The sequence below is a fragment of the Epinephelus lanceolatus genome, chromosome 1 (genome assembly GCF_041903045.1).
Source record: "Epinephelus lanceolatus isolate andai-2023 chromosome 1, ASM4190304v1, whole genome shotgun sequence".
In the NCBI taxonomy this organism is placed as follows: domain Eukaryota; kingdom Metazoa; phylum Chordata; class Actinopteri; order Perciformes; family Serranidae; genus Epinephelus; species Epinephelus lanceolatus.
The window spans coordinates 48,426,433-48,443,914 of NC_135734.1; the positions used below are offsets into that span (position 1 = coordinate 48,426,433).

The 17,482-nt window shown below is 42.7% G+C and overlaps 1 protein-coding gene across 4 annotated transcripts in view; it reads right to left on the reverse strand.

The window, feature by feature from the left end:
- Positions 1-348: 348 nt before the first annotated feature.
- mtss1 (MTSS I-BAR domain containing 1) overlaps positions 349-17,482 on the reverse strand; it is a 75,931-nt gene continuing 58,797 nt past the window's right edge. The window contains exons 7-15 of one of the 4 annotated variants that reach the window (XM_033626233.2): positions 13,050-13,207; positions 12,843-12,950; positions 12,149-12,246; positions 11,470-11,548; positions 10,353-10,529; positions 7,689-7,820; positions 7,403-7,553; positions 6,936-6,962; positions 349-5,490 (exon numbers count right to left, since the gene is read on the reverse strand). In XM_033626233.2, coding sequence (XP_033482124.2) covers positions 4,421-5,490; positions 6,936-6,962; positions 7,403-7,553; positions 7,689-7,820; positions 10,353-10,529; positions 11,470-11,548; positions 12,149-12,246; positions 12,843-12,950; positions 13,050-13,207 — 2,000 coding nt within the window. In that variant the 3' untranslated portion in view covers positions 349-4,420. The remainder of the gene's footprint in view (positions 5,491-6,935; positions 6,963-7,402; positions 7,554-7,688; positions 7,821-10,352; positions 10,530-11,469; positions 11,549-12,148; positions 12,247-12,842; positions 12,951-13,049; positions 13,208-17,482) is intronic. The other 3 variants (XM_033626235.2, XM_033626234.2, XM_078171585.1) reach the window with 3 other exon arrangements.

The following is a 17,482-nucleotide window of genomic DNA, read 5'->3' on the forward strand; positions in this document are numbered from 1 at the left end:
AACCCGCCTGAAAATGAAGGAAATCTGAAACAATGGAGCACAGCTGTGTTGTTGTTGGACCCTGGTCTGAGCCGGCCTGATGCGTTATGATTGGTCAGTCTGTGTCCAGGGGCGGGGCTTAGCGAAGGGTCAGTTACTGTATGCATTTTTGAGTTATGGACAAGAACGTGTTTTGTGAGGTGACAATGACCCTGACCTTTGACCAGCCAAAGATCCAACTTCTTAATTTTCATTTCCCCCAAAAAGTTAAAAGAAAAGAAAGATCCTTCCCGTTGAACACTAAATAATAAGTGTTTGAGGTGTGCCATGGCAGTAAAAACAGGACACACAAAAACAGAACCACCAGACTTGATGAGTCAATTATTATTATTATCATTGATCCCACAGCGAACGTCAAAAGATGAAGGACAAAAACATTTCTACATTCTGTTGGTTCATGTCGTCCATACGTCTGTTTAGTCCTTCGTCCGCTTCTCGACAGTCGGACATCCAATCAGGCTTCAGATCCTCAAACATCAGGAAGTTCACTGGGTTTCCTCCTTTAAAGCTTTTCTACAAAAATATGACGAGTGACGACCGACGTGTCACATCTGATCACACCGTCTGATCCATAAATCAACAAAAATACAATCAGGATATGTATACATACATTTTTTATATATAGATTTAGATCTCTCCCAGGAATAGAAGCACTAATATATACACACACACACACACACAACTGCTGTGGGGCGAATTGGGTCCAATCAATCAATCAATCAATTGAATCATCAGAAGGCAGCTTTTCTGTCTCATCAGCAATATAAACACTTGATTCAGCGACAGGAAATCTCTCAATACACAAAAGCTTCTCTGAGAACAGACCAGAAAAGACGAGACTACATTTCCCAGAATGCAGCTGGTCCCTGCCTGGCAGCTTCCCAGCAGGGCCGTAACCAGGATTAAAGAAATACTGAGGTCCTGAGCCAAATTCCTTCGGCAGAGCTCCACACACCTGTTAATGTTTGATAGGCCACAAACCAAACTACCAAACTTTTATGTGTAATAACTGTGTGCGTAAAATGTCACATTTTGGTTTGCTGGCTGTCTTCTATGTAAACTTTGGGTTTTGGACTGTTGATCCAACAAGAGGAGACATATATCTCGGGCTCTGGAGTTTTTTTCTTTACTACTCCTTGATATTTGATGGACCAAATTGCCACATTTATCAATAATAAAAATAGTTATTAGTGTCAGCTCTATCAAACTCCACCTCATGTCATTTAAAACATTAACAGAGGGCATGACCTCAGTCCTCAGTGAAAGCTACGGCCCTGCTTCCCAGCCTGCTCTGACAGCTCATCGTATGAAGTCGACACTTGACGGGCAACTTTTAGAGGCAACACGTCTTCTAACGGATCTGAACCACGTCATTATTCAGTCTGAAATCGTTTTAATTTTCAGGAGAGGGAGACCTAAAAAGCTGTGCTGATTGAATTCACACTTGTTGCTAATTTTCTAGAAGATAACGTCCCCAATTTTTGGAAATATATTAATGGGCACAACACCAAAACACCAACTGAAAGTATCTGAGATATGAGCAGCGACACAGAGGTCTGTAATGACATCACTGTACGTGTGATCTGAGCCGAAATAAAGAACAAAGAGAAAAGCTAAAAATAAAAAATAAAAAGCTAAAATATCGATGAGGAGATTTATGATAATTTCAGGTGAACAAATTAACAGACCTAAATATTTTACCAACTAGGAACAGGATCCAAAATAGAACCAGCTACTGGAGCCCGACCAAACTCTGTACATAAATAGTTTAATTTAACGTTAAAAATTAAACGCAAACCCTACGGCTCATCACAGTCCTGCACTCTGATTGGCTGCTCATGTCATTTAAAGAAAATAAAGCTGCTGAGTTACAAGATTTTAGATCAAATGTAAACTTAACAGAATTTCATTGATCCTTCAGCTGAATTCAAACACTCAAATTCTACCTGTGTCTTTATTAAATGTATCAGTCTTTCATTGTGAACTTTTTAAATTAAGAAGAGGGACAGCTTTTTGCCTTTGAAGGGTAAATCGGAGATTGGTACATAAAGGTTTGATTTCTTACAGTTAAGATGGAAACAGCGCCATGTTGGAGGAGTGACAACGAGGGTTTGGTACCATTCACATTTGTACCGCTTCCTGTACCCCACAGTACCTTTTCCTGGTACTTTGCTCTCTCTGTAATAACAAAAAATGAGTCTTAGTTTAAATAAAATAAGTCCAAACTTTTAGCTGTTGGCCAAAGTGAAAGGAGAGTCTGTGGGATTACAGACTGCAGCAGAATGAGCTACTCTTTGGCTCTGTCAGAGATGACACACTCTGCTACGACCAGGTGGCAAAATGTAGATAAATATATTCATTCAGTGCCTTTTTTATTGAAGTTTGACACCGATTGATGTAACGTGAATCAGTACATGGTAGTACTGACGTAATTTGGGCAGTACCTTTAAAAGTACCAAGCTCGACACCCAACTCTAGTGACAACAGATTTAAAAGCTCTTCCTCTATCAACCCGCAGAAACATGAGAAAAACGATGTTTAGTCAAATGTGAAAATCTGTTTAAACTGGTAAAATAAATAATTACAATTAAAACAATCAGTCGATCAACAGAAAATTAATCAGCAATAAATTAGTTGTAATTTTTCAAGCAAAAGTTAGAGCTGAAAATATCCATCTTTAAAATTTAAGAATACGTGATAATGATCACTTGCTCTAAAACTAAATTTGAGACGCATCAGCTGCCTTATATTATTAAAAGATTATAATTATCACATTTAACAACATTTACTGTCATTTGATCAGGGAAAGATTATTAAATGTTTCTGTGGAGAACTTGTAAAGACAATTCAGTGTCATTTAGGGCCCGACTGATAAGTTATTATAAAACATAACATAAATATTTTGATAAGTAACCTTTAAATTCAGTTATGTAAGAACTGTGACCAAGAAATGTCCTAAACAGTGCAAAAATAAATTTGTCAGTGCTCTCTGATGGACAAACTTTGTAATGTGCTGACATTTCGTGTTATTTATTGGCAATTTAATGTATTCGTACTGCTGTATATTTCAGCCAATAAGTAACAAAAACGTACCAAAAATATGTAGGTAGTAATTCAGAAACAGTTTAACATAGTTTATCCACTCAGTACAAGTCACAATGCAACTGAATTTAAGGTATTTTTAAATCAAAATAACTGCATATGTTTAAAAGTGTCAGCCTCAAAACTCTTTTTAGATTAAATGTTATCTAAGAAGTTTATTTCCTGTGTTAGCAGAGGGTTCAGATACATCTTCCAACATGGCGTTGTGTCCCGTTAACAGCTGACTGTCACAGATCTGTACGTCACCAGCAGCTTCTACTTCTCTTTATAGTTCTGCTTCTCATAGCCCGCTATGTTCTCAGCAATAATGTTGCCAATCTGCATCTTCCAAAACAATGTTGCCTCTAAAAGTTGCCGATAAATCCCTGTCTTCTTCCTCTTGTTATTATTCCTCCATAACCAGCTAATTATTTACACAGTAAACCAAACATTCGCACACAGTAACATTTTTAATCCTTTTCCACAAACAGAAACCCTCAGTGGCACCATTTGGCATCCCTGGGCACTGCTGCCACTTAAAGGTGAAATCCTGACTCATTTTCAGTTCAAATTTCTGTACGGTCAAAGAAAGCGAGTGACCTCTGACAACATGCTGTTAAGCGAAACATCCGACCTCCCCAGGTGCTCCCAAAGCTGTTTTTGTTCTCACATATTTACAAACTACAGAGCCAGTTTTATTCCAGAGTCATGAGCGTCCCAGGCTGTGTTTGACACTTTGAGATGATCAGGAACAAACCAATCACTCACTGTTCAGATACACTGACCCACAGCCAGCTAAAATCTGCGCTCACCATGGTTCAACCATGTGACACATAGGAGCTACAGGACTAATCACTAAACCCCACCCGTCTGGGAGTCTAGGCAAAAAGGCAAATCAAGCACACCCAGGACTGAAGAGGATCTGAGACACTAACAGCTTCCTGTCTGGCTAATTAGCATGCCAAATAACGATCATTAAAAAAAAAATCAACAGTTCTATTGGCAAGACTGGGTCAGACAAAAACTTTATCCACAATCGAAATGCAAAAAAACAAAGGGCGAGAGACGGTTGCTGCAGCAACAGGAAATGACGAGAAAGTCTCAAAAAATGTTTAAAACAAATCTAGACGGACTAAAAGGAAGCAGATCTTTAGAAAATGAAATAAGACACACGTCAAGTTCCAGCGATTGATCGGTCCACAGTCGATGTTCAACAGGAAGTCAGAGTTTGATTTGTGCCGACACACTCAGGTGCCATTAAACTAAAGAGTCAACCAGCAGGGAAGCAAAACAATCAGCCTTAGTTGTGACTGGGCGGAGGGGGCAGGAGAGGGGCGGAGCGATCGTTGGTGAGGGTCCGTTTAAGCTTTACTGATCTGAGCTGGGTCAGCATGCTCCCTCCTCCCTCCGGGGGCGGCGGCTCTGGGTACTGGTCCTGGCTGAAGGGTGGAGGAACCTGGGGCTGGTAGAGAGCGCTGTGGCCCAGACTGGAGGGCGCTCCCTGGGCAGCGGAGGTCTGGAGCGTGGCCTGGTGCTGCTGCTGGTACAGCCTCTGTCTCTGCTGCTGGTTAAGTGGCTCTGCATACTGGTCTTGTTGGTGTTGCAGCTGCTGGGGTTGCTGGGGCAGTGACTGTTGATGGTGAAGCTGTTGCTGTGGTTGCTGTTGATATTGAAACTGTTGCTGTGGTTGCTGCTGCTGATGATATTGCTGCTGCTGCTGAATCTGGAGTTGCTGGTTGTGTGGCTGTAGTTGCTGCTGATGATTTAGTTGTTGGTTGAATTGCTGCTGTTGCTGGTACTGTCTCTGTTGCTGCTGTTTGGCGTTGTTGCCCTCTGGTGGCAGGGAGGGTACAGTGGGTACAGGCACCGGTATTGGCATCTGACCTGGGACCAGCTGGTAGTATGGGGAGGAGGAGGAGGGAGGTAAGGCACTGAGGCTCTGCGTGGAGGTGCAGAGTTTACTGTAACCTAAACCTCCTCCAGCTGAGGGCGCTGAGAAAACATTCTCATCACTCCCGCCATTTCCTGCAAGCGCTTTAAGAGGAACCTGCGGGGTGCTGATGGGGATGGGAACCCCCCCGCTGATCGTGCCCCTGCGGAACTGCGGCTTTGATGATGGTTTGCGTCTGATGGTTGCCGTGTGGGACGGCAGCTGGCGGGCGGACCTGCCGAGCAATTCAGGCTCGGCCAGTAGGCTGACAGTGGAGGCGGGGCGCTTAGACTGGGCATACTTCCTGTACTGGAAACTGAGGTCGGAGTTTCTCGGGATGGTCGAAGACTTGTCGAAGTCTGACTGGCTGTTGCCATGGGAAAGGTGATGTAAGGAGATGGAGTCGGTGTCTCCGTGGAGAGAGATGGACTCGTAGTCGACTAGAAAGAGAGAGACAAGGACAGTGTTAGTTGTTGCTCTGCTTTCTGGATCATCTTGATGACATTTGAGCGTTTTCATCTTCTGATCTGACAGACAGATGACAGCAGGAACACCATTACATCAGTGTTATAAAAGGTCAAAAACACACACAGGGTGAGGAAGTGTTTCCAACTGGTCAAAGTAACCTTCATTTAAACTCTACATTATCGAATATTTTGAAAGGCACTCTAATAGAGGACTCTGATAACACTAATGACAATACGTGACAACAACTTTGACTTTAGATAAACATCAAATATAAGCATTTGATGCTTTTCTGTTTTATGTAATTGACACTTCTCTAAGCCCCGCACCTTCGTGATGGTCCAACAAACTGTCGCAGTAAGCATGGAGCCCACACTGTAACTAACTGCACTCACTGAAGAAATATTATCATATTTTTGTAAAAATTAAAGAGTGATTCCAGAGAGAAGCAGACAGAGGGGTCTACAGTCTGTGTTTGAAGGATATATCCAGGATGTCAAACTGACTCAGCAGCAACAACAGGTTAAAAAGACAAAGATAGTTAGAAGCAAAAGCCGAACTATAGGCTACAGATCACAGTGTAAAAGTGAACCACCACATCACTGCTGATCGCCACACAAGACAATGAATATAAAAGGAAACTTTGCTGATATTGAACCAGCTGTGTGGCATCACAGTGTGTGCAGATAAACAGTGTTTTGCTTCACCCCCGTGCTGCAGCCAGCAACTGGACCTCTGCCGCCGGACGGGCAGGGATCTCCGGCGGAAGTCAAACAGCGTTCATCTGCACACAATGTGATGACACACAGCTGGTTGAATATGAGCAAAGTTTCCTGCTTCCCTTCACTGGTTCCTGTACAGCAGGGTCGGTCTTTGTGTCACTGTTATAATCATTAAGGAGCAAAAGCAGCATGTGTATACATTCAGTAGGCTATATCTTCAGTAGCTAGCTAGCTAATCCTACACTTTTCAGGGTTTGGTTTTGGTTTTGGAACAGGGAAGAAACGTATATCTTTTTCCAATCTCTCCAGGTAACGAGTATCATTAATACACGACGTGCCCCAGGCACAACATTTAGCTCCAAATCCACAAAACCAGCCTGAAAATGAAGGAAATCTGAAGGTATGGAGCACAGCTGTGTTGTTGTCGGACCCTGGTCTGAGCTGGCCCAATGCTATGTTACAATTGGCCAGTCTGTATCTGGGGGCGGGGCTTAGCAAAGGGTCAATTGTAAATTAAATATCGTTGGGTTTCAATCTAAATAAGGTATACAACTTTAATTATTTCTGGAAAACCGGACCTAATTAGATTTGATAAGTGGATGCAAAATTTTATGCAGATGTGATGACATGCAGTCGAAAATAAAGCAGACAGACAGGCAGACAGACAGGCACATAAAGACAGGTAGTTAGAGACCTACCATAGAGTGGAGGATCTCTCTTTACAGCTGGAAGAGAAGGAAGGAAGGAAGTTTAGCCAAGAAAACACAAAACTACTTAAAGAACAACAGAGAACTGGAGAGGACAGAGAACCCCAGTAACACACAGCCACACAGAAGGAACTAGAGAATAACTGAGAGGACAGACAGGTCAACAGAGTTCATCCAAACAACAACAGGAAATATGAATAAAAGACATAGGAGAGCTGAAAGGTTCAGTCGTACAGATGATACACCAGAGTTAGAGGTCACTGAGTGAGTGTAAAAACAGCTTATGGTTTCTAGTCGACAGAGCATCATCTGAAGCTCGTTCACATTTTCTCGTTTTTCTCTGAAACCTGGATGAAAATCTTTTTTTCCCCAAAACACAATGAGCCTTATTAAGTCAAAAACAGTTCTGGTGCTTTATGGTTGTGTCGGATGTGTGTTTGTGTGTGTTGTGTACTCACTGTGTGTGTGTATGGTGTCCTCAGAGCAGGATGGGGTGGTGGTCTGAGTGCTGTAGCCACTGGAGCAGTGCAGAGAGTCCCTGCTGCTCCTCGGAGCGTCCGAATTCAACGCTCCCAGCGTCAACGCCAGCTGATCCCGGGCCGAGCAAGACTGAGAGAGACAGAGAGGATGGTGAGGTTACAGAGTTAGGTATAATAAAGTTTAATATTTAATATTTGATAAGAGGAGAGGAGAGGAGAGGAGAGGTGGTGTGTCTTTGTGTGTGTGTGTGTGTGTGTGTGTTACCTTCCCAGACGCAGACATGGCTCGAGCTCTCTCTCCATGGTGTGGGTAAGCGTTGTGTGGGGGGGCCAACAGGCCGTTCTCTGCCCCTCCGCTCCCACCAGCAGCAAGCTGATTGGTGGAGCCGACTGGATCCTGTCACCAATAAAACCAGTCAGAGTCATTTTAATGAACATGTACTGTCATTAATACACAGATTATAATCCCATGGAGCCATCATAGAAGTCCCTCATTAGACTGTTGTTCAGGTACAAAGCAGTCGCCTGGTTAATTACACATTATTAAACATCACATATTTGTTTCCAAATCTGCAGATCATAAAAAAGTATGTTTTTGTTAAAATTAATACTTTTGAGTTACATGCAGTGTTTGCTGCAATAAGCAGGACTTCTACATTGGCTGCTGCTCTGAACATCAACACAACACGTCAGTAGTTTAGCCTGTACTCTTTAAAAGTTCATCATTTTTAATCTAAGTCATTTCTAATTGTCAATTCTTGTAAAATGTTTTCCATGTGTCTCTTTAAAGTAAATGGCTCTGTTGTGTCAGTTAAGGCCCGTTTCCACCAAACACTTTTGGTAACTTTGGAAGCCTATCGTTTCCACCATAAGCAGTACTCTTAAAGGGACATTGTGTAGCGTTTTCAGTTGTTTATTGGGAAAAATCGATGTCTGCATTCATAAATATGTCATAATTGGTGTATTATTACCTCCACCAATAATCTGACTTATTCTCGTAAAAAGAGAACTCTGATTTGTTTGTATATTTTTGGGGGGTTCCATAATGTTTTGCCATCTTGAAAATACATCCGCCAGCAAAGGACATACAGCCTCAGCTTTGGCGTTTTTGTTGAGAGCCAGGCCAGCGCTGCGTGACTGAGAAGCTGAAGGAGAGGAGCAAGAGGTGCTTTGCTACTACCCCGTCACTACTGCAGCATAACAAAGTCCCACTCTTTGAGCATAATGCAGGATCGTGCATATGCAGCATCACGGGAGACGGAATCCTTGTCGCCAAGAAAGCGCAAAAGGGAATCAAAAAGGCAACGTGACCGGCGAATTAAAAAAACGATGGTCAACATCGGGGTCGCCTTTCCCAGGTGGAAAAAGCTGCTGAAGGAGAAAGGTTTTAAAAGGGATGCTGTGATTGGCCTGCTTGTCATTTTTTTCCCCGTTAGGCAGGCCAGGCCAATGCAATCACACTGATGCGAGGAGAGGGATGAGGTGTGTGAGGTTGAGCCACTTGTCAGTTGTCAAAAGACAAGACATGATTGGTTTGTTTCGATTTACACGTGCCCCAACAGTCCTACGTTGTAAACACAGCCAGCATGGTGAGGAGGGGGTTTGTCAACTCGCGTCACGTGTGTCTGTGTAGGAGCCTGAATGAATACTCCACGAAGTATCGGACGACATCGTTTCATCAATGTAATCAAAGCTTTTTGGTACACAGCGGCTACAGTTGTTGCAATTCGCGTATATAACAGTGAGGCGCGAGACTGCGTGTTGTCACTCACTGCTCCACCCAGCACTCACTGTATTTCCTCATTATCTGCGACACAGATGGAAGTCTGCACCTGGTTTATCGTCCACAGAACGAGGCTGCGTGCCGACATTTTCAGAACAAAATAAAACAGGCTGCAGTGAGAGTCTCTCTCCATGGGATATTCAAAAACAGCGGGTTTGTGCATTTAGTCCTTCTCAGGCAAGCTCAGGGGTTTAGTGTTGCTGGAGCCCACAGGAACGATGCTCCGAGTGCTTTTTTTTTCTCTGAGTGAGGATTAGAATATATGCAGTTCACATAACCCGATCAAAATTGACATATAATGCTTGAAGATCCACTCATTACTAAAAGTGTTTGTCGTATAAAAACTCAAGTGATGGTTGAAGCTTAGTTTCCACTGAGCTGAGGTCTGCGTCGCCTTGATGTGTAGTTATATTTCTGGGGAGGTGCAAGTCAGGCTATGGCGTAGGTATGCCGTTGATTAGCACAGAAGTATAAATCCCACATTATGGTTAAGTGCCTGGCTTTGGGGCACTACCTGAATGAGTACTGATAGAGGGAAATATGGCTGATATTATTAACTTAAAAAAATAAGACGCATCTCACAGCCTGAAGTAAGATTGACTTGAATGACTGTAAAGGAGTACTGCGTCATTTGGAAACTGGCTTTGCAGTTGAAAGTATTTCCAAAAATTAAAAAATCTGTTAAACTGTTGGTCCAATATGTACTGAGAGACAAACACAGTGTTTCAAAAGAGTCAAAGACACAAAGAGACGGATTCATATAGATAAAAACAACATGTTATAAGAGGACAAATACACAGAGGTTAAATACACACACGGCCAGGCAAACACACAAAACCAAATCACTGTACATGTGAAAACGCACAAATGTTCAAAGTTTTATGGAGCAGAGGTTTAAAATGACTCCAGATTTTATGGGATGAAACCAGAGCTGGATTAGAGATATATGAGGTTGACCCCGAGACATCTGAAGTGGATAAAATCTGAGACACAGAAAGGTGAATCAAAAGGTATAAAATCAGTGTGGGCTGATGAACATGAGGAATAAAACAGCGGGAGATAATGTGACCGATGGAGGACAGACGGTAAAAACACAGGACGGCACTCGGGTTGGGAGGAATGGAATAGTTTTAGTTTTGTTCTCACGGTGGTCATATCCCTGCGGCTAACGCGGCAGCTCAGCGCGGGGTGGTGGCCATGGCCGGCAGCGTAACCGTAGCGACCACGGCTGCCCTGACGCCCGAGGCGAGAGGGGGAGTTCCCTTCGCTGAGGGACCGCCCGGTTTCATCACAGCCAATCAGCAGATAGGGGGAGGAGCAGCGCTACACACAGGAGAGGGTTAGAGCGCTGTGTAGTCTTCGTCACGGTGAAAAGCTTTTATTTTGTAGATCCTCAAAGCTAACATTGTCATTTCAAAGTGTGTGTATGGGGGGGCTGGGAGTTAGCAGAATGGTTAGAGTGTGTGTGGGGTTGTTGCAGTGTTACATTTGAGTGAAGTGTACCTTTTATATATTAAACATGTTGAGACAGAAATTCCATTTTAGTGGAATTTAAGTTGAAAAGCATACATTTATCTAGTCTGGCTGAAATTAGATAATTCTCTGTAGTGATGTTACAGACAGTACATGGCCAAAAGTATGTGGACACCTGACCATTTGAACCACAAGTGTCGTAAGAACATGCGATTCCACAACTGGGCATTAATCTACTGCTGTGACAGCCTCCACTGTTCTGGTGTCAAGGCTTTGTCACCATTAAGTCACAAGAGCGTTACTGAGGTCCAACACTGATGTTGGGTGATCAGGTCCGGCTCACAGTCAGCAATCCCGTTCATCCCAAATGTGCTGAATGGGATTAAGGTCAGAGCTCTGTGCAAGCCAGTCTAATTCTTCCACACCAAACTGGGAAAACCAGACAGAGCTGTCTTTGTGCAAACTGTTGCCATGAAGTTTGAAGCGCACTATTTTCCAAAATGTTACTGTACGCTATAGCCTAAAGATTTGCAATCCGGAAAAACAGCCCAGGACCAAAGGTGCTCCAAGGTGTCCACATACTTTTGACCATATGTTGTACATGAAAAAGTACGTGACAAGTTCTATCAAACATTTTAAAGGTCATCAGAACTATTCTGGAGATGAAAATCATTTTGAGATATCGACAGATGGATTTTGTGTCTGAGCCAAAAGTTAATAAACTGTATAAAATGCAACTGCTCCGGTGAAGCAACTCTGTGTCTGTGGTGTGTGTGTGTGTGTGTGTTACCTGGATGTGTACTCCATCGACAGCACAGCTGATGGAGTCCAAGGAAGGAACGTGTCTCACTGATCCAGACTGGTAGTTACTAGAAAAGCACATACCAAAAAAAATGTTGGTTACGTACTGTAACCCCAGATTCTATGAGTATAGGCGCAGCCCTCTAAGAGCTGTCGCTATTGGGTTTATCCCCGCATGCATGCAGGGACAAACCCAATAGCGACAGCTCTTAGAGGTCGAAGCCTATACGAAATAGAACAAAGTTTACAGTGAAACAGCACCGACAGACTTTGATCTGCCAAACACATAAAAATGCAGCTAAAATCTGGAATGTCAAAATCAATGCATGACGAGGAATCATGTTTGTAATTCATTTAAAAGACATAGAACCTTTGTTCCAACTATGCAAAAAAAAAAGACACCAAACAATACTTTTTCAGGAGTTATGTTGAAATACATGAACATCTTTTTTTCAAGCCCATGTCCACTATGGCAAGGACACTGCCTTTATACATGGGACACCCACTCTACCCACTGACCTACAAGGCGCCCATTATGTGATCTTATAACACAAATAACCATCCAAGATAACATTAGTTATTACTACTGTTAGAAACACTGTTGGTAGAAGTACAGCATGCATTAATCTAGAGGTGGTGTGAGGTTAGTGTGTTTGTGTGTGTGTTACCTGCTGATGCTGCTCTTCCTGGACAGAGTGTTACTGGGAGAAGCTGGAGGTGTCTGATAGGTGTAATTAAAATCAGAGCCTTTCAGGTCCAGAATCACCTGAGACACAAAAAGAAAACACACCAACAATGTAAATGAATGTGTAATTCTGCCTCTCAATACTCTCTAACCTCACTCCCAAAACTCACTGGTTACTACTGAAGACTTTAATCTATATTAGCACTCACAAATATGTGGTTTAATTTTAAAAAAAGTCTAAGTCTATTTCCTCAGCTGGTCACTGTAGTTTTATGAAATGTTACTCAATCAGGAGGAAATAGTTCATTTGTAGGGGACTGTTTTTCATGGCAGATTAATCCACATTTTGTGTTCTCGTGAGTATTTGGGGCAGCAGGGTGGTGTATGTGAGACTGAGTTCAAATATATCACAGTGTTTGTTCATGGTGATGAAGGAACATGTCACTCAGTGCAGCAGAAGCTCACTGATGTGCCTTGAACAGTTTTTGGATAACAGTAGAGCTCTGTGGCACAGAGAGAGATGATAAATCAGACTTTAGATACACTCACAATACTTGTTAAGTAGGATTAAGGAAGTTTAAAAAATATATAGAATATCACCCTTCTTGACCTGGTAAAAATGAAATATTTGGCCTGAGGGTGGTGTTAGAGGAAACGTCAGAGGAAGAGGAGGGTACCTGCTCACTGGCTGGTGGGAGTTTATTGGGCTCAGCTGTCAGGTTGGTCAGATCTTCTAGGATGGTCTGCAGGTGGGTCACCTCACCCAGCATGTTGATCTCATGGTCCTACACACACACCCCCACACACACACGTTAATAATTATTCGGATTAAACAGGTTGTAAAGGCTGCCACAGTCCTGTACACACACACACACAGCACTGACCAGTACAGGCTTCAGCATGCTGACAAAGCTGCAGTAACGCGCTCTTTCTTCAATCAGCGCTCTGCACACGGCACGTTTCTCCGTCTCCTCCAGGACGGCGTAACGCACGTTGACGTCCTGCAACGCACTGTCCAGCTGTCCCCGTGCCTCGTCCTTCCCTGCAGAAACACACACACAGGAGGAGCTGATGATGAAAATCCAACAACATGAGGGTGAGTTTCTTTATTGAAGGAGCACCTACATTTTCTCCTCACAGCAGGATGCAAATATTTTTGGGTTCATGAAAACAAAAAGCGACTGACTTTCTAAAACTAGCCAGTTCATTAAATGTATATTATTGTGGAGATGAAGACTTTTTTCACAGTACAATAACCATCTCAGAAACTATTGTGGTTTTACGGTAATACAGAGTCTATATTATTATCAATCAGAATGACCCTTAAAGGAATCAATGAAACAGAAGGGTTATTGTTGGTTGAACAAATGTGTTATCACTATAACTGAAACTTGAAACCATTTTGTTAATGGAAGAATGTGTAAAAAGCCTTCTCTTATTTCAATATCGTAGATAAGCAAATGTATGATAACCGTTAGCTGTTATATCATGGTATACCTTAAAACCGGTAAGTCGCTGCAACCCTAGTCTCAGAGTTATGAGTACAGACTGATATTACTGGTATATAAATATCATATATCCAAAACTCTCATTTTTATTATTATTTTCGATCAATGTGATGGCGCCCTTGCAAAATGGTAGGACGCAGACAGCGGATGGGGAGTTGAATGTTGTCTGAAATACTCCACCAATGGCAGGCTTACACACACAGTACAAATCCACTGAGTCAGGCTAAGTGTGTTTATTGTGAAGTGTCTTTGGCCTCACTGAAATCAAACTGAGCCTGACATTTTACTTTCAACCAAACAGAACAGACATGAGACTGGATTAAATAAATAAAACAATAAATTAGAGTCATAATGCCATCATACGCTGTTGATAATAAATCTCTGAGACAGTGACAACAGAGTTACAGCATCATCAGTAACTCCTCACACACTCAGGCTGTGATACCAAGCTCCTACCAGCAGGGGTCAGCAACACATTACAGAGCAGCTGGACACGAGGTAAGGACATGGAGACACACACACACACACACACACACACACACACAGTGCAGAGCGTCAGCTGTTTGTCACACACATGCAGCCTGATCTTTGAATCTGAGCTCCAGTGTGTTAGTGTTCGATTATTAGAAACGTAGATGATGTCCAACCACCTGATCTATTGATGTATTGACATATCTACTACATATCAATAGCTCATCAACAATTTCACACCAGTAAAGCAACTAAGAAGTTGCAATGATAGTGATGCTGAAGAGAGGGAAATCATTTGACCTTGAGAGAGAGACACAGAGATGAGACCTCTCTGTCTCTGATGTGATTTACGATAGTGTTTACTGGACTTCACCACTGGCATGTGATCCAGACCAGCCTCATCGTGTGATCCAGTCCTGAAAACAGCACATGAAAACCTCTGAAACCCACTTCACCACCCCCTAAAAAAAATAACTGTTTCTTAGACAGAAACCACTTTTATAAAGCGGATAACCAGAGGGTGGTTCTGGAGTCGTCTGACTTGAAGATGGAAAACATTTTGAGGCTCTTTAATCACAAATATAAGACGACCCTTATCACTCCAATTAGAACATGATCTCTTTCAGAAAGAAGATGTAAAATACTCAAACTATATACTACTAGAATCTATGCCAACATTTTTCACTTCAATTGTTTAACTGCTGGACCCAAGATGTCTTCTACTTCAGTGAGTCCATTATCGGTCTAATTGCAAGCTTCCACACCATCGTAGTCAACGATATACAACTGACCCTTCGCTAAGTCCCGCCCCTGGACGCAGACTGGCCAGTCACAACGTAGCATCGGGCCGGCTCAGACCAGGGTCCGACAACAACACAGCTGTGCTCCATTGGTTCTAATGCAATCTGCATTATTCTGCACAGTGAAGCTTAAACATCTAACTGATACAACACGAAGCAAAACTGAGGAGAAACTGTGAGGAGGTGGGCATTAATTAACCAGGACTCATGTTTTCTAACCACATGCAGAGACACTAACAGTAGCTGATCTGTGACTGTGTGGTGCTGGTGTGGCCTGAGCTGGGTGGGTTCAGACCTGCAGGTAGAGACAGACAGACAGACGGGGCTCTGACCTGCAGACCACCCAGCTGTGGAAACACACCCACTGAATGTAAAAATAAGTGCAGCAACGGTGGAGGAAGCGCAGAGCTCCACCAACACAGAGGAGTTTAAGTACAACTCACAGAGCTGCAGCCTCCGTCAGGGTTTCATTTACTCATTTAATTACATACATTCACTCCATCTTCAGAGGAATCATTGTGCGTTTTACTCTGCGACATTTTTTGACAGTGACAGCTACGAGTTACAATTCAGATCAAGATTCTACATACAAAACCCACCATGAGTTTAAAACATGTGATGCACTGTTAAAGATAATCAACCAAAAAGTGTATTTTTATTAAAATTAGCGCCCTTTTGATCGGCTACAACAACAAAATACGTCATCATTATAACACTGGCAGGAGCCACTTTTACTTTTGATACTGTGATTACATTTTACATATTTTTTACTTTGCTTGAATACAATTTTAAGTGCAGGATTTTTATGCAAGATGTGAACACTTCTTTCACCACTGTTTCTCACTGACACATGAATTCAGAGGTTTGTTTTCGAATAAAAAACCTACACCCATCTTATTTGTGAAACCCCAGCTCTCTGGCAAAATCTCAGGAACTGATCTTTTGATATTTTGAGATATTTTTCAAGCAAAGGCGGTAAAAACAAAACCTCTTTCTAACTTCAAGACAGAAAAACAGAGACAGTAAATCCTGTGGAAAACAGTGAGAAGCAGTTTCCAAATCCAAACACACACACACACACACTGCAGACTTTGTGTCATAAAGCTCAACCTAAACACGACCTGTTCACTCAGGTGTGTGTGAGTGTGAGGACAGAGGATAATTTCCATGTTGCCAACAGAAGCTCAGTGTCGGTGTGCTGTTAGTCTGCCTGACGTCTGGCCTCTGTGGAAACACACAGACAGGCTGCGTGTTGTCAGACTGTGTTTCTACAAGGCTCTGGCTCGCCACCCACAAAAACACAAAGACCTGAACTCAGAAGCTCCGCTCTGCACAGAGTCGACTCATTCGCTCTGTTAAAAAGGTGAAGCACAGTTCAGATGAAGCCGACTTCCACCGGCTGGGAAATGTGCTGTAATAACACCTTGTGTTTGTCTCCAAACAGGTTCGGAGTTACTTTAATGATCACTCTCTGACTCGGAGAAAGAGATCATGTGGTGATTTAAACATTGATGGGTATTTTTCTCAAAGCTCTGATGTGTCTGACTTGGCAGTAAATATTACAAAAGTGACTGAAAGCTAACAAACGAGATGCCTCATGCCAACCAGAGTCTCAGTAACTTAATCTGAATTTAATTCTATTTAAGTCAGACACAGCACTTCAAAGTGGTGATCTGTCAATCAAACAGTGTGGGCAGGACCAAGTTTGAGTGACCTCACATGCAACTTTATGTCATGATCTATGACCCCGGCGGATCTCTGCGAAATTACACACACCTCCTCTTTTGTTTCTTCCAAGAAAAGTCTGAATATGTTGTCAAATTGTCTTTATGTCAAAGAATCCAATGAAAAGGCCAAAACCTAACAAGTATTGTGTGTGTATCCGGAGTCTGATATTTCTACTTCCTCTGTACTGTAGTGCTCCATTGTTGCCCAGAAAGTATTCAAAACACAACAATGAGCCACACTGTTCCTTCATTACCATGAACACACACTGTAGTTTATTTTGATTCAGTCCCACACACACACCGTCCTGCTGCTTCAAACACTCTCTAGAACATTGGTTTTCAGACTTTTTGTGTCCAAGCCTCACCAAAGGGCAAGCCAAAGTCTCAAGGCACGCCTGTATTTACATCTGTGCACAATATCTTCTCTAATGTGTGTGTTATCACTCTTAACACGACATAAGACAATAAAAAGAAGACAAAATAAGACTTAAGAGAGTTTTCGTGATACAGTCGTAATACTGTCTACCTTTTAATGGTAGGTTGTCTTCATTGGTGCTTTGTTGTAATTTGCTCCGTACAATAAAGTGATCCATTGTCCCAATCAAGGCTTTCTCCTTTTAACTGTTATCATCCCTCACACTGGCTCCCAATCAGAGCTTTTGATGAGTCCAGTGTTTCCCACAGGATTTTGGGAAACTATGGGGGGGGGACCAACTGGGTGTGGCCAGGCGGATTTTGCAAGTTTGGCACACCGTGCGCGCTGGCGCAGCTACTCGTCTGTCCCACCTCCGTCCCTCCTACCTGCGCAAGT